Below are 19,726 nucleotides of genomic sequence, written 5' to 3'. Positions count from 1 at the left end.
TTTCAGCACTTAATAAGTTTGGGCCTCCGTTTTCTTTTGGATGTTGCAACTGAACGACGTGCACACATTCAGACACACACAAACACAAATGGGCGTAAGGTAGCAAAGAGGGATATTGAGACTAGTGTGTGGAGGTAGCTGATTTCCCTGGTGAGCTTGTATCTGAGCTGTCGTCACCTGTCTCTTCTTAGGGATAGAAGCGCCTTAATCAGGAACATGAAAGTGTCTCCTGTGGCGCTGCCTCCTGTCTCTGTCACTCGCCTGTCTATTACTTGATTTACCTTCACCAGAGTATTAGCTAATTTTTTGGTGTCCAGTGTTAGAACTCTGCGTTTATGAGTTTAGAGACATTTACATCAAATCTGGTGCGCTAAGTTGTTATTTTTAGGGCAGTTGTGGCCTAGTGGTTGCGAGCATGTGACCGGGAGGTCGCCGGTTCAATCCCCAGACCGACAGGAAAAAATCTGGGTGGGGAAAGTGAAAGAGCAGCGCTTGTCCCCTCCCTCATTACCACCACTGAGGTGCCCTTGAGCAAGGCCCTTAACCCCAACCACTCCAGTAGAACTGCTCAGTGGCCAGCAGATCAGACTGTGGTTGTACTGGGCAGGTTCCAGGTATGAATGTGTAACTGTGTGAATGTGACAGGTCGTTGTTGCAAATGAGAAGTTGTTCTCAATCGACTTACCTGGATGAATAAAGATAAAAAAAAAGAAAAAAAAAAAAGAAATTAGGTCCAGAGGACTTAAGTGCCAATAAACGATTTGTAAAGACACAGATGTAGCACATTTAGAGCTGATTCCAGCTTCTTAACCCTCCTGTTGTCTTCCCGTCGACCATGCAACGTTTTGTTTTTCTGGGTTTTTTAATGTTTTGGTTGACTTTTCGACACTTTTGTCGCTTTTCCCAATGTTTTTGTCGATTTTTTTTTTTCACGTTTTTGAAGCTTTTTCTAACATTTATTTTATGAATTCATTTTCAAATGCTATAAAATTGAATAAACCACCCAAATTCAATGAAAGTATTGAACTGATCATTTATTTAACTTGTGAAGAGCGTTGTAGGGAACCATCCACGTTGACAATTTGGTTAAAAGAAACCCCAAATTTCTGATATAGAAACGTTTTGAAAATGGGTCAATGGTCAAATTTGACACAGAGGACAACAGGAGGGTTAAATGTAATATTTTCAAGTTTTTTTACTCCTCTTTGACTGTAAACTAATTGTGGATAAAACAAGATGTTTGAGGATGTCATCTGGGCTTTGGAAAACAAACGTTTCCCCATTTTCTGACATTTTATTGACCTAAACAACTAATCAATTAATCCAGAAAATAATCAACAGATTAATTGACAATGAAAAGTATGATTAGTTGCAGTCCTAAGCACATTCCAATATAGTGTTGCTTTACCCCAATCTGCTGTTTGGAGACCCCGAGTCCTCTCAGTTTAAAAATAATACTTAACATTGTTTTGTCAGCTTGATTCTTTATGACTTTAACTCATTTTACGAGAATTGCTTATAAACATGTTTCAGAAAATAAAGATGCATTACTTCAGTTTGGAGTCTCAGAAGCCTCAGCTCTGCATGGTTAAATACAATGGATTTTCATATGATCTGTGTCTGTGATTGGTGTTAGTAGTTTGTACAGTATACAGCACCATTCCAACTAAATTCCAAAAAAGCCAATTTATATTTCTGTTACTGGAGTTTTATAACCGTTTGTTGATTATCTCTGTCCATAACATTAGTAATTACAATAATTAAAACAATTACAATGAATGATGACATGATGTACATTTTCCCATCTATGAATGAGCTTCTGGCAAACAAAAAAATATATATATTTGTTCACGTGACTTACACATAACATATAAAACATGAGATATTTCTTTATTTGGTGGAATCCAATGCATACCAATGCTTCACGTCGTCAAATGTGCGTATCAAGTTTGTGGCAAAGAGAAGAGTTACCAATGCTATTCTACAAATTGGGGTTTAATCAGGTCAGAAGAAAAGAAAAATGACTATTTTTACACATACAGTAGTGGGGTCTAAAAGTTAAGGGAATCACAACTAAACATAAGAGTTGGACTGTTTATCCATTGCTCCCTCATCATATAGACAACTGTTAGAAGATAATGTTTCGTATGCATAGTGTGCGTGTATGTGTTTGTCAACGTCAAGTCACACTATTCACCTACTTTTGTGGCGAAGGATTACCTTATCTCAGTAAGCAGCAGGAGCTTTGTCTTCTATAACTCAACATGTGCGATTTGTTCTCATTGTGTAACAGTGTAATCTGCACAGATAAAGCCTTTTCCTTCATACAGACTCTTAAAGTTCTCAGAGAGGCTGAACACAGCTTCATTTGAATATTCAAAAATGCCTATTTGAATTTGAAATGTAAGGAGTCTATTATACAGAAAGTGCGATAACCTTTCCAACTCTGTAGTGTTTGCCGTGTAACCTGAATAGAACTGACTCTTGTTACATAACACAATTGTAAGATTCAGCAGGTTGTGCAGGCCTTTCTCCTGAGAAGTTTGAGTTCTCAAAATAAGGAAAACAAACATGGACTCGGTTGCCAACTAGATTCTGAAAACCATTTGGATGTTTCCTCGACCATTAGAGTATTCTGGCACCGACATACCCAGGTGTGGCACGTCATCTAGGTAGTGACAAATTACTTTTGGCACAGTAAAACAACTCCAAAAATGAAATGTAGCAGGATATCATTGGATCTGACACATATGCAAAACATGTGCCCGTGTCCTGCACAGAGACCTCATTAACGCCCTCCTTCTAATAGATTCACAATGTCTCAATTTTCCATTTTCCGCCCAGTGTGTGAAATCTTTTCTGCCTGGACTAGAAACCTGCACGTCTAGCTAAAGCCCATTCAAGCATGAGAGGCAGTTTCATTAGATTTACATCATAACGTCAAAAAATGGAGTGCGGGACGGGTACATGAGCATGCTGTGTCACACCAGTAATCTGCATTACCAGTCCAGGTGGATTGGACTGATGTACACCCAGTTGCCAAAATATGGATGCGATAAAGACTGTGAAATGCAGGCACAAATTTGCAGCCCATTTGCTGCACGTAGACAACCAAATATAACTTACATACTAATTATCCCTGAATACGGGAATGCAGAATATGTGCAAGTTGGGTAATGCGCTAGGGGTGACATTTAACTAAGCATATCACTTATTTAGGCTGATCAATGTATGATTTGTTTCTAAAGAAACTTTTAATCCTTTGAATTCACTTTATTATGCAAGATGAACATTTCTGTAGGTGTGGCTGAGCATGGATAAGAAGAGGAATCCATGCATTAATTGTACTGCTTTTGACACGTGACAGAGCTTTTCCCTGTATTTGGTGAAGAATTCCTTGTAAAACTGTCAGCAGTTGAGATGTGGTGAGGTTTGTTTTGTCTCATGCTGTCACTTTTAAATGTCGCTGAGCCTTATTCAAATGCAGGGGTTGTATCTATGGCGGTGTGCTGCAGTATCTGTGTTTCTTAAATAGTTGTTTTTTTTGGGGTGGGTAATACTGCTTTGATGCTCAAGGATAGAGCTGATGCATAGTAATCACCACAGATGCCTTCTTAAAGCTCTTTCGTTCTCTTCTGTGTACATGTTTGTCTCCTGGTCTCTGTATTGGTCATTCCTGATGTTTTTGCATCCATCAGTCTAGCTTATTTTATACAGTAGTCATAGTGAATAAGGAAACCTACTATACGTGATATTTAGTTCAATCTTTTTGTTCAAGTATTTTCACTTTTCCTGTTTGAAGAAAGAAAAAGATTAAATTAAGATAATTTGTTGGAAAATGCACATATTCACTTTTTTTGCCGAGCGTTGCCGATAGATATGTAGCTACAGCCAGGAGATCATTAGCTTAGCTTAGCATAAGGACTGGAAACAGGGAAACAACTAGCCTGCCTCTGGTCCTGCCAAAAAAATCAATTCTAACATTTTGAATAAACAAATTGAACATTGAATTAAATATAAAAGGAAGCACTGAAAAAAAGAATGACAGTTAAGTTTTAAAGTGCAGTTGTTACTGATGTTTTCTTTCAACTAACACAAAACATCTCTGTGTCTTTCGCGATATGTCGCAGCCTTTCGCGATATGTATATTGGCGGCAGTCGATATTGCGATGACGATAAAAAAAAGAAATATTGTGCAGACCTACACGAGTGGTATCGATCTTCACATCTTACTCTCCCCAAGAGAAATAAGTATTTTCCGAATGTGGAACTATTCCTTTCAAGTGAGACCAGTGGCCACAATGAGTGCAGCGTAACATCAATAACAGCAATGGCAGGAAACAACTTCAAAAGAAAATACAGCAGAGCCAAACAAGAAGCCGAACATGCCCTGTAGAAAATCACATTATTAAAGTGTCTGTTGTTTGTCATCTTCTTGCTGTAGGTCCTTTACTAACAGGCTTTACTGGTTAGTTCAGCGTCAGACTCAATGTTATTTCCGAGCTGACAGCTCATGAAGATGAGTGACAAGTGTCGGGAATGTGAAACGAGTGTTGACTTGAGGCAAACTGTTTGATGTCAATTTGTATCTTTGTTGTGTATCTTTAGTAATGCAATGTATTATACAAGTAAAAAAAACATTTAATGAACTAGTTTAATTGTCTTGATGTCAAAATAGCACTTGGCAAGAGGGGGTTTAACATGTGGGAAAGAATACAGACGGAGAAGGAAGCAGACGTTTGTGCTTATCCTGACATCACATGCAACTGTGCAAATATGCCTTCAGGGTCCCAGTTGTTACTCTGTCCTAATGTAGACAATGGTAACCATAGTAAAAGTATTTACGTTCATTCAAACAGGATTGAAATTAGTATCACGCACAAAGCAAATGAATTAACCGCCCTATCTTTGCAACACTTTGAAGAAACCTTTAAAGGTCTGAGGGAAAGTGTGACTAAAACTTTAGTTGCAGTGCAGACATGGCATTACAGTTTGCAGCAGTTTTGTTGTGCATGAATATGATCACACAATTTCAGGGATGAATGCACACAGAATATTTGAGCATCTTTATTGTTTTATACTTTTCCTGTAAAATCCAACAAACATTACTAGCTGATTCAACAGATGGAAAGGGGTTTGGTCACTGCTTCATTTTCTTACACGTTACTTAACGGCTGATGAGCTGTTTTGGACTTTAGCTGTCGGATTTTCATCTCCACACGCCCACTCATGCGTTAAGTTAAGCCTGAACTCTGAGATGTCTGAAATGTGAATCTGAATACCAAAAAAAAACGAGCAGCACCTTATTTTCAGTCAGGCCATGGCAGCCTCTTCTTCCCTGGAGCCCTCTGGCTCTAACATCGCAGCCCATTGAGACACTGCTGCTGGCACCCTCCTCCCATCCCCCATCTTAAGCACTTTGTCTCCATAGCGATGTTTTGAACAAAATTTAGGGCAGGAACGGAGCTGTAAAATTAGCTGAACTCTATAGAAAGTGCTGTTCTTAGTGTACGTAGGCGAACACTAAGTGGTATTGATAAATGTCAGTCAAAAGTGTACAAAAAGAAGGGACTTTGAAGCATTTAAAATAATAATGGATTTCAATTTTTAGTCAAAAAATGTCATGCTGTGTTGGAGCTGACCAGATTAGCCCTTCTGAAAAAGTAATTGAAAATTGAGTCTCTGCTTTTTCTCTTTCGCAGTCGGCGGTTTGGAGACTTTTATTGGCCTGTATGGGGAAACACTCGAGATCCCGTGCAACAATGGAGCCATGAAAGCAGAGGACATCCTGATCACTAAATGGAAATATGTAAGTCACAGCGGAGGTCAATAGATTCGAAATGGTGAAGTCTGTCTGTCACCCACTTATCATGTCTGAACCACGCCCAGTCTGAGTGCATATGCAGCGCATTAGGCAGTGCACCTGTCTCTCCACATGACACTGCATGAACAGAGGGCTGGGAAAAAAAAACGGTGCGCTTTTGATTTGAACTGGAAGCCAATGCCATATGTGACAGACATGTAACAAATGCACCCTGCTCTGCTCCCCAGGACAAAGGAGATGGACTTTCGGGGGATCTGCTGGTCAAGAAAAACCAGAATGTCTTAATCAGCGCCACTGATGAGTACAAGGGCCGTGTGAGCATGGCTGCAAACTCCAGCCTGCTTCTTTCTGCAGCCAGGCTGACTGACCAACGCACTTTCACCTGCATGGTGGTGGCTAGTGCAGACATCAGAGAATTCCCGGTTAACGTTGTGATCTACAGTGAGTACAAGCTGACACGTGTCTTTTTGTGGATTGCTTTAGTTAAAGTGCTATAATGAGTGACACGCAGCACACACATCACCCACACTAACACCCTGTTAATTAACACTTTTCTTTAATGTATTGCAGAGACGCCGGCAAGCCTGGAGATTTCTGACAACGCGCAGGAACTAGAGATTGGCAAACTTACTAAGGTGGGTTTTTAATGATAAACATTGCTTATACCTACATTATATTAAGCGTTAAACCATCAAGGGAAAATTGCTCACTTGAGCTAAGGTATCTTGAGGCTTGGAAGAGACCATGTTACTACAGTAATGAGTTCTTTGAAGTAATTCTCATGAATTAGTAAAGAGCAGAACCCCCCCACTGCAATTAAAATACCCAAAGGATATGAAGGGGCTTTAAAAATGCTTTGGGCATTTCATGGTCTATTGCGTCCTCAAATGCAGGAAAGGCGTTAAAAAAGCTAATCTGCTCAGATGTTTGGTCACTTACAAAGATGCAGATTTATTCGAAAATCATGAAATAGAGAGGTTTTTTTGCAATATTTTTGTCTTTAAGTGCACATCTTTGCTGTTTTTCTCAAGTTTTGATTTTGATTTTTGTTCCACAGCTCGGGAAATGTGTTGCAAAAGACGCCAATCCAGCTGCAAATATCACATGGCTGAAGAACAACACACCACTGGTGGCGGACGGGAAAGGTGTGTATTCTTTGTTCTGTTGGATGATTATAAATGCCAACAAAACAGCTCTTTGGAGTGGTTCTGACATTTGTAATATTACATACACAAATGTATTTATTCTCTCTGACAGTTGCTGTAAACGATCCTTCAGTGTTGAATTTGGCTGCTCTCGCCAACAGTTTGAATGCAGTGTTTTGGTCATTACACCATTTTTTCCTTGTTAGAGTTTTCAGACAGAGTTGTTTGTTTTCTGTCTAGGGATTTCCATCAAAGCCTCAGTGCTGGTGGACCCTGTCACTGGCCTTTCATCCACTAGCTCAATACTGGAGTACTCGGCCAAGAAGGAAGACACGGACGCTGAGTTCACCTGCAGCACTCAGCACACTGTGGGCGCCGAGCTGGTGTCCGCTCCAGTCACCCTGACTATCACCTGTGAGTCACCCAACCTCCTTAACAACCTTCACTGGACCCACTTGCTAAACTGCACAAGCTGCTGTCTACACATGAGCTGTTGTCAGTCACTTCTGCACACAAAAAAAGCTGGTTGATGATGTTTTTTTCAGTTTCATAATCACCACAGACTATAAAAAGTTAATTCTCTGTCCTATATTTTCTTCTCCAAAGGATGCATTTTTAACTTGTTAGCAGGATTTCAAAAAGAGTTTTTGTTACAGATCAGGATCCAGCTGTGGATCCACACATTTTCCACAAAAGGACTTCTTAAAGGATTAGTTAGACAATTTGAGAAAAACACTTATTGACTTTCTTGACGAGAGTTAGATGAGAAGATCAGTACCACTCTCATGCCAGCACAGTAAATATGAAGCTATAGCTAGCACCTGGTTAGCTTAGCTTAGCATGAAGATGGGAAACAGGGAAACCACTAGCCTGTACTTACAAAGTTCTCAATGCTTCGGTTAACATTTAGGGACCCTCATTATGCTACCGCTGAAGTTTGGTGATATTTTGAGCCTTTTTAGTGGTACAAAATAGCGATTTATTTTTACTTTCCCTGTGCCCCGAATACTAGCGTTGTAAGCTAATCAGCGGTCCGCACTAGCTTCTTTTAAGCTACAAACACAATCAATTAGCATGAAAACATGTCCCAGAGAACGACAGAGTGGGTACACATCCGTTATTAACCCCTCGGTTCGTTTTGCGTCGGAATTGTCCTTTAAGATGCTTCTAGTCTTTATCTTGAGCTAAACTGAGCGTCTCCTGCAGCATTTCCATATTTAATGGACAGATATGGTAGCAATCCTTTTCATCTAACTCTCTGCAAGCGAATAAGCGTAGGCCTATTCAAGCAAACTTTTTTACTTTGGTATGCTCATATACATTATGAAAACAACAAAATGTATCCCATGATTGTCTATCACCTTAGGTATTTTGGTAGATATCCAAATCCAGATCTAAATATCGTCTATTCTTAAAAAGAAAAATTGAGACAGTTGTGCAGACTTAAACCAAGTGGGTTCTGTCTAAATGCATTCCAGTTATGCTGAAACATACCTTTCATATTATGGAAGGTTAAAAAAACACTGCAGCAGAAGGTTTCTCCACTCGTAGCAAATCACTCACAACCATTTTATACCACGTTGATATGTTTAAGAATTTCCTTGGTTGTATCTGTGCTTTCTCTCCCCCTGTTGACTGTAATGTGATTTTGTTATATTTTTTTGCAATCTGCTGCCAAATGTCACTTAATATGACATGATGTGAATTTAAAAGTACAGTCAAAGTTAACACTAGCCTGACTATTTAATTGAAGTCAAGTTTTTTCAACACCACACACAGTGTCTCGCTGGGCTTTTCAGGACTACATCAGCCGCGGCTCCTGACCCACAACCTCTCAACAAAGACCAAGAAAATCTCTTTCAAAAACCTTGGTTGTAGCCAGTGGATACAGACTGCATTAACATTTTTTTATGTCATTCTTTTGCTTCTAGTTCAAGAACGACGCCGTTGGGCACATTCATGTAGTTGCTCGTGCAGGACAAAAAAAAATTATATTCAAAGAAAGTGAGTGAAGTCCGCACAACGGAAAAAAACTTTTAATTGTGCAAATAAGGCACACACAAGAGGACTTCACTCACTTTCTTTGAATATTCTTTTGCTTCTAGCTAGTAACAGACAACAGTAACGCCATCTTTAACGGTGAAAAATGAGGTGTGGATTCTGTAGCTCTGTAGTGGGATTTATACCAAACGCAGAATTAAATATCAAAGTTTCCTGCTCAATGTGGCATTTAAAGTAAAACTTATCAGTGCCGGAATACTTTCTTACAAGAAATGTAAAGAGTTTGTCTTACATGGAGCAGAAACATTGAGCTTTGAAAGGATTGTTTGGTCTAGTGCCTCTAGAATATGACTGCAATTCACCCATCTCCTCAGCTGTAAGTTGGTCACAACCAATACTGAGGCACAAAGTTACAGCTCTCTGTAGCGTGCTGACAAAATCAGTCACTGTTAGCTGTTGGGGGTGCACGCTCCACTTAATACACCCTCCACCCTTACATACATCCCCTCTCTGACTTTCAATCTCTTATTTTCTGCACAGACACCACAGAGAACATCGGCCTTCAGGTCATTGCTCAGGACCCTCTAAAAGAAGGAGACAATGTGACTCTGAAATGTGTGGCAGATGGTAACCCAGCTCCTACCGCCTTTAACTTCCACCTTAAGGTACACATGCTCATCAATATCCCATCGAGACGTTCAGAGATGTCTTCTATTCATTCATATTTCATGCCTTGTGTTGTTTTTCTTCAGTAAGGCATCGTAAACTAATCACCAACCATTGTTTGATTGTATGTCTTTAAAAGGAAGAGTTGGTGAAAGTGGAAAACGCAGATACTTACACCATCACGAATGTCTCACGTAACACCACTGGTGTATACAAATGCTCTCTTGTTGACGACCCAACAATGGAAGCATCTAAGGACATCACAGTCAACTGTAAGAAACCAAAACATATTTCTTGAAAAGTAGAAATTACTGCAAATTTTGCCACATGCCAGCATCATTGCCAGCATCATTTTCTTTTTCTGCCTGTAATCTTGTTTGTTACTATGAAAGCGAAAAGTGTTTGCCAAACAAAAGAAAGTCCTAATGTCTCTCTTTGCCAGCCTACCTGTCTTGCTGTGCTTTGTGGAGAAAAGTGTTGTGTCAACCGCAATGCCTCTAATATGGTGCTTCTGCAGGGCAGTGAGCCAAGTGCGGGGTTGTGTGGTTAACAACAGGAATGTTTTGACACTTGTCAGGCCTCTGAACCATCTTTTCACCTTTCTCTCCTTTCTTGTTAGACCTAGACATCAATTTAAGCCCCTCTGGAAATATCGTTAAGAGTGCTGGTGAGGCCATGGATCTAACTCTCCAGATTGATTCCTCCGGAAACAACAAGGTCTCCTGGACAAAGGTAAAAGCAAAAAAAACAAAGCCTGAATCAGTGAACAAACATTTTTGCTTATTGTTGACCATGCTGGTATACTTTTCATTTAATTCAGGACAATGTTAAACTGGACAAAAAACCCAAGTTTACCAAGCTGACTTACGCTGACTCTGGCGTCTATGAATGTGAGGTGACGAATGGGGCCCTCAGCCTAAAAGCTTCCCTTAAGCTGGCTGTCCAAGGTAAGGGCTTAAAGGAAACTCAGAGATGTTTTTGGGAAACACCATTGTTTGCTTTGTTGCTGAGCGTTGGATGAGAGGATTTATACCACTCTCATGTCTGTACAGTAAATATGAAGCTACAGCCAGCAACAGTTTGATTATTTAGCCTAAATACTGGAAACACGAGAAAACATCTAGCCTGGCTCTGGGCTCAGGTTACAAAACCAGCCTAGTTTACAAATGAGCATGTTGTATCTTGTTTTATTCGTACAGAAAAACCGAAGTGTAAAAATGACTTGTGGTTTTATAGGGGGGTTGCAACCAGCAGAGATGAGCCAGTAAATTACTCACAACCCCAATTTGTCGCTTTTACACTTCATGTACAGATGAATCGAGATTTAACATGTTAGTCAGTGAGCTGTAGAGGTGCTAGTAGGCACATTTTGTTACCTTTGAAAAGAAAAGATTCCCTGTTTCCCTGTTTCCAGTCTTTATGCTAAGCTAAGCTATCCTGCTGCTGGCTGTAGCCCACGTAATTGCCATACATACATGATAGTAGTATTGATGTTCTCATCTAACTCTCAGCAAGAAAGCGAATAAGAGTATTTCCCAAAATGTCAAACTATTCCTTCCAGTAAAGACTCTCCTCAGTCATTCTGTGTGCTTGAATGAAATGCAACCATTCACGCCACAATGCACTCATTCAGATGTATCTGAAGAGTTACGTCCTGTTGCAGGTGCTCCAGTTATCAGGCAGCTGTCCAAGCTTCGCAGTGAAGACGGCAAACATAAAGTCCTGATTTGTGATGTTGAAGGTTCTCCAAAGCCAGCTGTTTCCTGGAGCATCAACGGCACCTCGGTATGCACACACACTCTCTTACCGCATAAGCCTTCATCACAGTCACACACAATTCTTCTTTTCTGATAATTGTTACAATTTCTGAAGGTCATGTCTATCGTTCCTTCTGTGCCAGGACACAGACAATTCTTCACATTCCTCTTGGCTTGAAGTAAGCTTACTGTCACAAAGACACTAACTGGAAAAACATTCTATTCAGAGATAGAGATACAAACTCAAATATGTGGAAACCATTGCAACTATTGATCACGATTCAACTATTGTGGCATGAAGGTAAAAACAAACTGTAGGCATGGGATATTTTGACCAGTTTTAGGATCTGATGTATTGGGGAGCTGTGAATGAGAGTGTGGAAATGGAAGTCCATGTTAGGTGTACACTGTCACTGTAAATAGTCCATAATTATACATTCATACAAAGATGTATTGTTTACAAACACAGTTTAAAGTTATGACCCCTAACATGTCAGTCCTGGTTACCGTGGTAGCAGTACATTTAGTTTAATACAAACACTTCTTGAGCAGCTACTTTGTCAGAAATACAACAGAAGAGCAACTAGTGTATCTGATTAAGTAAATTGAAGGGCTATTGCTGAAAAAATGCAATAATAACATCAAAAACAGGGTTTGTTTTCATGAAAATCTCAAGGATTATAACTTTGAAACTGAAATCTGTATTCTTTCACTTGTTGACACACACTACAGCAAAAATGGCATAAGCCCTTTGGTTGAAACAGCCATTACAAAACCTGTAAAATATGCCAGCATGTGAAGCTGGATACTGGTGGGCTTGTGCTTAATTTCAATAACTGAGCCTCACCTATGCATTTATCGTCAGTGTCGTGTAGGACAGTTACAACCAAATAAGCCATGACAAACCGTCTCAATCACAGATCATGGATATCAGCTTTAACAAGTGACCACACATCACGGTTATTCTTCAGGTCCTCCTCCTGGCCACCTACAGTCACACTTGGAATAACGTTTTCAAGAGACCCATCATTCAGAATGTTTTCAATGTGTCCGTCAGTCATTCTCTGACTGATAAATCAGTACTGGTTGTCATAGAAATCCATGTTGTGACAATGGTCTTCCTATGTAAGATGGCAACCGGTTTGTCCTGCAGTACAGTAACTTAGGGAACAGCATCTAAATGTTGTCATCAGAGTAGCCAAGACAAATTGTAGATGATTCCTATGTGCAGCAGGTGATACTTAGCTTCATCCGGATCTCCATAGGGATACACTTTGTGATTAAATTCAGTGCTATTTAGGCATCTGGTTCATCAAACAACTTACCGTTTACTTCACTGAACAGCTGGACACTATAACCAGTTTCTTAAGCAGTGAAGACAAACCACGGAGATGCTCATAGGGCTGTTTAAATATAGTAGTATTGTTTTCCTTAAAGCTATAGTGCGTAGTTTCTGCTGCCCCCTTGAGGAACTCTAAGTAATGAAAACAAAAGTGTCGGCGCGTCCACATAATACAAGCCTGGACTCTTCAGAAGAGGTCATTATCTTCACTCAAGTTTCTGTGTGGGAAAGTCAGCAGACGCCACAATCTTCTGAACATAGCCATACTGAGAAATACAGAGAGAGTTGTGAGGAGCTGATAGTCTTAATTAGCTTTGTATCAACTCATTTGACAATGGCTTGAATGTAACGGACGTTCATTAATATCAAAAAGTTACGCACTAAAGCTTTAAAATAACCTCAGCAGAGATGTGAAGATGTGACCAGAGACAGTTTAGAAGTGAGGCGCCCCAAGAGTCATTTCTTGTACCTTGGTCACATGGGTTTCACCACTGCCACGCCCCAAAGTCACTAAAGTAAATATTGGACCCATATTTCACAAGCCACACATCTCCTGAACATTCTGACTGACTTTTCAGACGGTAAAATCAGGACAAAATCATCTTTGTTCGAGACCTGTTTCTGTCTCAGATCTGGCAACACAGATAAGCTAACGTCAACTAACGTTCCGCCTTAACAGAACTGATTCTCATAATGCTAAATGTGTCTTTTTGCTGTGTAAATATCTAATGTTAGCAAAAGAAAATATTAAAAGAAAATTATACAAATATAACTTTTCATCCATCCACACAAATTTCACTTCACTTTCAAAGGAGGCCACGCCCATTTAGGAGACAGGAAGTGTGTACCGTTTCATACTTGATCATCTTTAGTTAGAGAGAATCTTTAGTGCGGAGTCTGTTTAAGCCTTCTCCCCTTGTGAAGAAGCTAAAAATCCAAGGTTTGCCAGTGTCTTGGTCCTCCTGACAGTTCATGCTTTGCTTTTGTCACTGAGTGAATACTCCCTATTATGTGCACAGCAGTTTGCACTGTTAGTATTTTCCCCAGCTACCACACTTATCTAGTCCAAACATTTCTGGGCGTTTGTGCTCAGTGTTTCGAAAGAGTAAATTTCTTCATTTTCTCTGAGGCTCAAACACAGTATTTTGGACCAGACTGTCATGAAGACAATTCTTTTGTCATTGTTTCTGTGGCGTACCTGTGTGCACACTGATAGCAGAACCACTCAGTCAAGCAGTTTAAATTACATGTGAACCTGACGGTGCGTGTAGGATGGTTGCAATTGTTTACAGCCCTTTCAGTCAGTGTCTTAACCTCAAACCCTGGACCTGTATGTCATAATTAATTAACTATTTCACTCAGGGACAATGGATTTTAGAGACACATTTCTACATTTCAGTCAAAGTTTATTTTTCCTCCAGTCATCCAATCCTTTAAAGCCTATTGACAGAGATAATAATGCAAGGCTTGAATACAGGCTCAGTAAAGGGTATATAAAAATTGCCACAACCTCTTGTGTATGTAGAGAATGTGAAAAGGGGTGTTGGCAGTTTGTCTTTGTGTCTGGGGTTTTCCTCTGAGACTCAAGTGTCTATATCCCTGAGCCACACACGCGTCTTTGTCCCAGATAGGCTTAGTTACATATCAATCCAACGTCGCCCCCTAGTGGTACAAAATATACACTTCTTACATGCCATGGCAGGTTAAAAACAGTGTAAAGTCCAGTGGTGGAAAGCAACTAAGTACATTTACTTAAGCACTGTACTTAAGTACAAATTTGAGGTACTTGTACTTTACTTTAGTTTTTTCTTTTCATGCCACTTTCTACTTCTACTCCACTACATTTCAAAGGGAAATATTTTACTCCACTACATTAATCAGACAGCTTTAGTTACTAGTTACTTTACAAATTAGGATTGTTGCACAAAAAACACATGTAGTTTATAAAATGCAATGTTTTATTAGAAATTAAACTAACCAACAATATACAGGCCTACAGTACAGCTAACAATGATTAGACGATTAAACACTTAGTTGATTGACAGAACTGTTTTAATCGTATCCAGTCTCTAAAGTGTGAGGATCTTTCTGCATTGAGCACTTTCATTTTTAATAATTTAAGTACATTTTTCCTGATGATACTTACATACTTTTTTTCAATGCAGGACTTTTACTTGCAACAGAGTATTTTCACAGTATTTATTAGTACTTTTACTAAAGTAAAGGATCTGAATACTTCTCCCACCACTGGTCAAGTCAGATATGTGAATACTAACATTTGTGTGTTTTTTTTTCTCTTATTGCTCAGCTTGATGAGAGTCCCTTCCTCAACGGGAAGATAAAACACAAGATCACAGTTGTGCCTAGTGCAAATCTGACTGTCTCTTGTATGGTGTCCAATGAGTTTGGCTCGGATAGCAGAACTATAAATGTGTCATCCCGTAAGTACAAAGTGGTAGAATAGTCCTCTCGTCTCTCTCCGCTTTGTGTTTTTCTTCAACACTAACTCAGTAATCTGCCTTTGTAGATGTTTTACTACTCTGCTCACTAACTCTTTGTGTCTGCATGTTGACTCTACATACTTTTTGAAATGCTTAAATAAAATCACAATAATTTAGCAGGTATGTACTTGAGGGTTACGTAATTTAGGGTTGGTTGTTTCAGTGGATAACAAATCACATAATTTTGGGCTGACATATTGGGCTGATATATACTTTGTATGTCAGTTTTATCCAAAATTGTACTCCATACTAGAGAAAGATAAGCAGTAAAATGTGAGAAGAAAAACACCTGCTGTATAAATACATGATGCATAAACTAGCAGCATTTATTTATGCTTCTGCTGAGGTATTAACAGATATATATTTTGTTACATTGGTGGTTGTTTTCCTTTTGATCACTGAGTGAAGATCTATCTTCTAACTATCACCTCACCACTTTAAAAATGTTATCTAAGCATGAACTTAGCGCTATGTACACACTGTTGTCCAACAGCGTGCAGTGTTAATATCATTCTCTGTTCTCTCTTGCTAACTCATTCCTGCGTGTTTGAGACAGCATTTCACCTCTCTTTTTCCCCCTTCACTCAGTGGTGTGTATGTTGGGATGCTGGATTTAATCTGTTCCCTCTTTTGAACTACTTGCATGCAAAAGTAGAATAGAAGTAGCTGTAGTAGTAGTAGACTAGTAGTAGTGGTCATTTTTCTGGTCATCAACCTTGTTTTCTTTTTGGTTGGAAGTTAATTTTATTTTATATCTGATTTCAGTATTTGAGGAGGTGAGAATGGATAAACAAGGTAAGTTGTAGTGGTCTTCTTGCTTGTAAGAATCGGTGGGTGGGGGGGGAGGGGAGGGGGTAAGTATAGACTATGGGGGAATCAAATGGTGCTCACTGAAAGAAAAGGCTCTTGATTAAATATTTTAACATCACCTTGGACTCGACCACTGGACAATCAATCTTTGGATAGTGTGTTTCCATTAATAAACACAGAATTGAAGGAATAAGAGGAGAGGAGCTACCAGCATCCTGACAAAATGTCAACATTGTCCCTAATCCCATTGGCTGATGAAAATGAGTCACTAACTAAGAATATCTGTCATTAACATTTAACTCAATGAGTCATAACCATGTACAGTGCGGATGTGTCCATTCATCAACGCATTTAATGCCCATAATGACTGCTTTCTTCCCTGTATTAGTATGCAGTCAGGCTGGAGTTTCATACTAACATATGTGTCTCCCAGGTCTCTCATGTTTCTGTTTTGTCTTACAGACCAATCGGATGAAAATGACCAAACCAAGTTGGTGGTTGGAGTTGTAGTCGGTCTCCTCATCGCCACTATTGTTATAGGCCTGGCATACTGGGTCTACATGAAGAAGTCCAAGTAAGAAGTCAACATTGACCTTTATACAAATCATAATCCTGTTGTATTATAACGGTTCTAATCTTTTTTAGAGGTGTTAGAGGCGCATTAGTATTTAATTCAGGTACATGGTTAAAATATTGTGATAAGAATAATAAAGTAAGTGTTATTTTGTACAGAGCCAAGCTAGATGTTTTTCCCCGGTTTCCAGTCTTTATGCTAAGCTAAGCTAACTGCCTGCTGGCTTCAGCTTCATATTTTTTTTTTTAAGATTATTTTTTGGGCTTTTCTGCCTTTAATTGACAGGACAGCTAGGTGAGAAAGGGGGAATTGTCACAGGTCAGATTCGAACCCTGGACTTCTGCGTCGAGGCATAAACCTCTAAGTACATGTGCGCCTGCTCTTCCCACTGAGCCAACCCGGCCACCTCCAGCTTCATATTTGACAGACATATATTAGAGTGGTATTGTGGCTGGGTTAGCTCAGTTGGTAGAGCAAGCGCACATATATAGAGGTTTACTCCTCGACACAGTGACCACGGGTTGAACTCCGACCTGCGGCCCTTTGCTGCATGTCATTCCTCCCCTCTCTCCCTTTTCATGTCTTCATCTGTCCTGTGGAAATAAAGGCCTAAAATGCCCACAAAAAAAATCTTTAGAGTAGTACTGATCTTCTCATCTGACTTTGGGTTATTTCTTTAATTGAAATAACTAAGAGATCAATTGACCACTGTGAATCTGGGGCTTTAGAGGCCACTTGGAGCCTCTGGCATCGGGGCAATTGCTCGTTTTGCCCACTTGGTGATCAACCTTGCAACTTTTCCGAATTAAGAGATTTAGCTCTTGATTGATCATGAACACATAACTTGCTAATGAAGTCCATACTGGCAGCACGGGGATATATGCAGCTTCCATTAAGTGCAAGGGACAGTGTATATTAGATATTATTCTGCACATGTGTAGTCAACACACCATCATACCATATACAGTTGTTTTTTATACAAATGACTGTAGAGGAAAGGAATATAAACATGTTGGGTAACCATGTTTTATTCTAAACAGGCAAGGAAGCTGGAAGACTGGTGAAAAGGAGAACGGGTCTTCTGAGGAGGAGAAAAAACTGGAGGAGAAAGTGGAGGAGAACAGCCAAAAAGCTGAGGTGTAAAGAAACAGCAACCATCCTTTGGGAATGTGAAAGGTAGAAAACATTTCCATCATATGCCTAAACAAAGATAAACTAAGTCAGTCTCTTTCTAAATAACATTGTTTTCATTCTTTTCTTTCCAGTGAGAACGTGGAACTCTTGCACATTTCTCTTCACTTCTGTCTTTGGGGGAAAAAAAATACGAGTGTACATTGGAATGAATACGGTTTGGATTTGGTTTCAGGGAGAATTTGACTAAAAAGCATATCCAAACACGCCCCGAGCCCCTCCAACCCTCACCCCTCCATTCCTAAAAAAAAAGAAAAGAATGGATACTGTATGTGATATACATAACTTGTCTGCACTACTGATACATGTGTAAACTTCTTTATCTATTATTAGGGTTCATGTTTGGAATTTGGGACTCTGAGAAAATGCAGATCTTTTTGGTTTTGTTAGTTGATGCCAGTATAATTACTACTAGACCAGTTGCCTTTGATGTAAGGATGTGTAGGCCTGCATTAGTCTGACTCTTTGGCCCTCGGAGACATAGCAGGGACCAAGGGACATCACCGTTATCGCTTCTTAGCTTCACGTAATCACAGTCAAACAACCTCTGCCTACAACATCAGTGTACTAAATCTGTTTATTTGTGCATTCATTATAGTTTGTTCATTCAGGCGTTACAAAAAAATTGAAATAGATGAAATTCCTGAAAGGGCTATGGGTATATTGTTATACTCGGCATAAGTTGTAGATGGTAATATGATTTACATGTTGCATTGCAGGAAGTAGGCCATGTGCCACAAAGTTCTTTGCAAAGTAACCAGGAGAGAAAACAACAGAAACTCAGTTCATTTTGCCAGTTTCTTTTTTCAAATGCACTGTACACTCGACATAACCACTGCATAACACAAGCAGGTAGATTATTGAGAGAATGTATAGCATAACTCAACTCATATCACTGGCTTTAATTTGGCTGTACAGATTGTTTTACATAAAGCCATCGTTTGTTTTCATGCAAGAAGAAGTCCTTGAGCCTGTAGTAGTGAAATTCCTTTTTAGTTTCAAGGCTGTAAGTGAATTCTCAATTTGTGCTTCATCAGTGTTAAGGTATGATTGTTTATTGTGTAGCTATATGGCATAACTTCGTAATGGAGCACACGGAGAGGATAATGTGTTTGTCTCAAAGTAGCCGTCATGATATGTTTGCCTTTCTTTGAAAATCTACCTGTAATGGCTTCAGTTTGTGACGTGCCCTAGGGTTCATGTTTTCATGTCAGATTTGTGTAGAATACGATGGAATACGCACAGCTGTACATGTCACAAATTTGGTCCTTTTAAGAGCATTTACTAAATTAAAAAAAACCAGGATGTGATTGTGAAGTATGTGAATTTAATTTTCTCTTTGCTATTTATATTGTACAAGATAAAATGTCCTGGTAGGCAAATTCAATAATTGTCACATAATTCATAACTTGGATTGAAACCGTAACAAAACGTAAATTGCTTGCAGACTTTACAAAAATGTAATGAAGTTGTGATTCATCAGTAGGTTGCTCAGCATCTGGTTGAATAATAGATTCAGCATGCGATCATCTCAGACCTCCAAGCTGCTGTTTGTTGCCTACCTTGTGTAAAACCATCAAATTGGAAGAATGACCAAAGAAAGTGAACATGCCATGCAAGTATTGTAAATACCTGATGTTTGTTTTTTTGTACTTTTGTTTAAAATAAAGTGTACATTTGGAAAAGTTACGTCCACTGGATATTACTTATGTTGTTACAGTTTTCACATCTTTTGAAATAAAGAGCAACACGATTAGATTATCCTGTTGATTATACTCCCTATTTATTATACTGTGTGTATATATATATATATATATATATATATATATATATTGTTTATATTAGAATCAAACTTGGAATTTGAAGAAAATGTTTCTGCATCAGAGGTACAAAACTCAAAGATTTTAGAATGTGA

At 39.2% G+C, this 19,726-nt stretch overlaps 1 protein-coding gene across 2 annotated transcripts in view; it reads left to right on the top strand.

Moving 5' to 3' along the window:
* LOC116047560 (CD166 antigen homolog A-like) overlaps positions 1 to 19,496 on the top strand; it is a 39,677-nt gene extending 20,181 nt beyond the window's left edge. The window contains exons 2-16 of one of the 2 annotated variants that reach the window (XM_031296434.2): positions 5,703 to 5,809; positions 6,052 to 6,265; positions 6,395 to 6,459; positions 6,882 to 6,969; positions 7,210 to 7,383; positions 9,511 to 9,635; positions 9,776 to 9,908; positions 10,256 to 10,368; positions 10,457 to 10,583; positions 11,300 to 11,421; positions 15,044 to 15,176; positions 16,002 to 16,031; positions 16,509 to 16,620; positions 17,661 to 17,796; positions 17,886 to 19,496. In XM_031296434.2, coding sequence (XP_031152294.1) covers positions 5,703 to 5,809; positions 6,052 to 6,265; positions 6,395 to 6,459; positions 6,882 to 6,969; positions 7,210 to 7,383; positions 9,511 to 9,635; positions 9,776 to 9,908; positions 10,256 to 10,368; positions 10,457 to 10,583; positions 11,300 to 11,421; positions 15,044 to 15,176; positions 16,002 to 16,031; positions 16,509 to 16,620; positions 17,661 to 17,763 — 1,646 coding nt within the window. In that variant the 3' untranslated portion in view covers positions 17,764 to 17,796; positions 17,886 to 19,496. The remainder of the gene's footprint in view (positions 1 to 5,702; positions 5,810 to 6,051; positions 6,266 to 6,394; positions 6,460 to 6,881; positions 6,970 to 7,209; positions 7,384 to 9,510; positions 9,636 to 9,775; positions 9,909 to 10,255; positions 10,369 to 10,456; positions 10,584 to 11,299; positions 11,422 to 15,043; positions 15,177 to 16,001; positions 16,032 to 16,508; positions 16,621 to 17,660; positions 17,797 to 17,885) is intronic. The other variant, XM_031296435.2, reaches the window with a different exon arrangement.
* Positions 19,497 to 19,726: the final 230 nt, after the last annotated feature.

The sequence above is a fragment of the Sander lucioperca genome, chromosome 5 (assembly GCF_008315115.2).
Source record: "Sander lucioperca isolate FBNREF2018 chromosome 5, SLUC_FBN_1.2, whole genome shotgun sequence".
In the NCBI taxonomy this organism is placed as follows: domain Eukaryota; kingdom Metazoa; phylum Chordata; class Actinopteri; order Perciformes; family Percidae; genus Sander; species Sander lucioperca.
Note: the sequence above shows the minus strand (reverse complement) of the source record. Positions and strands in the feature narration are given on the sequence as shown.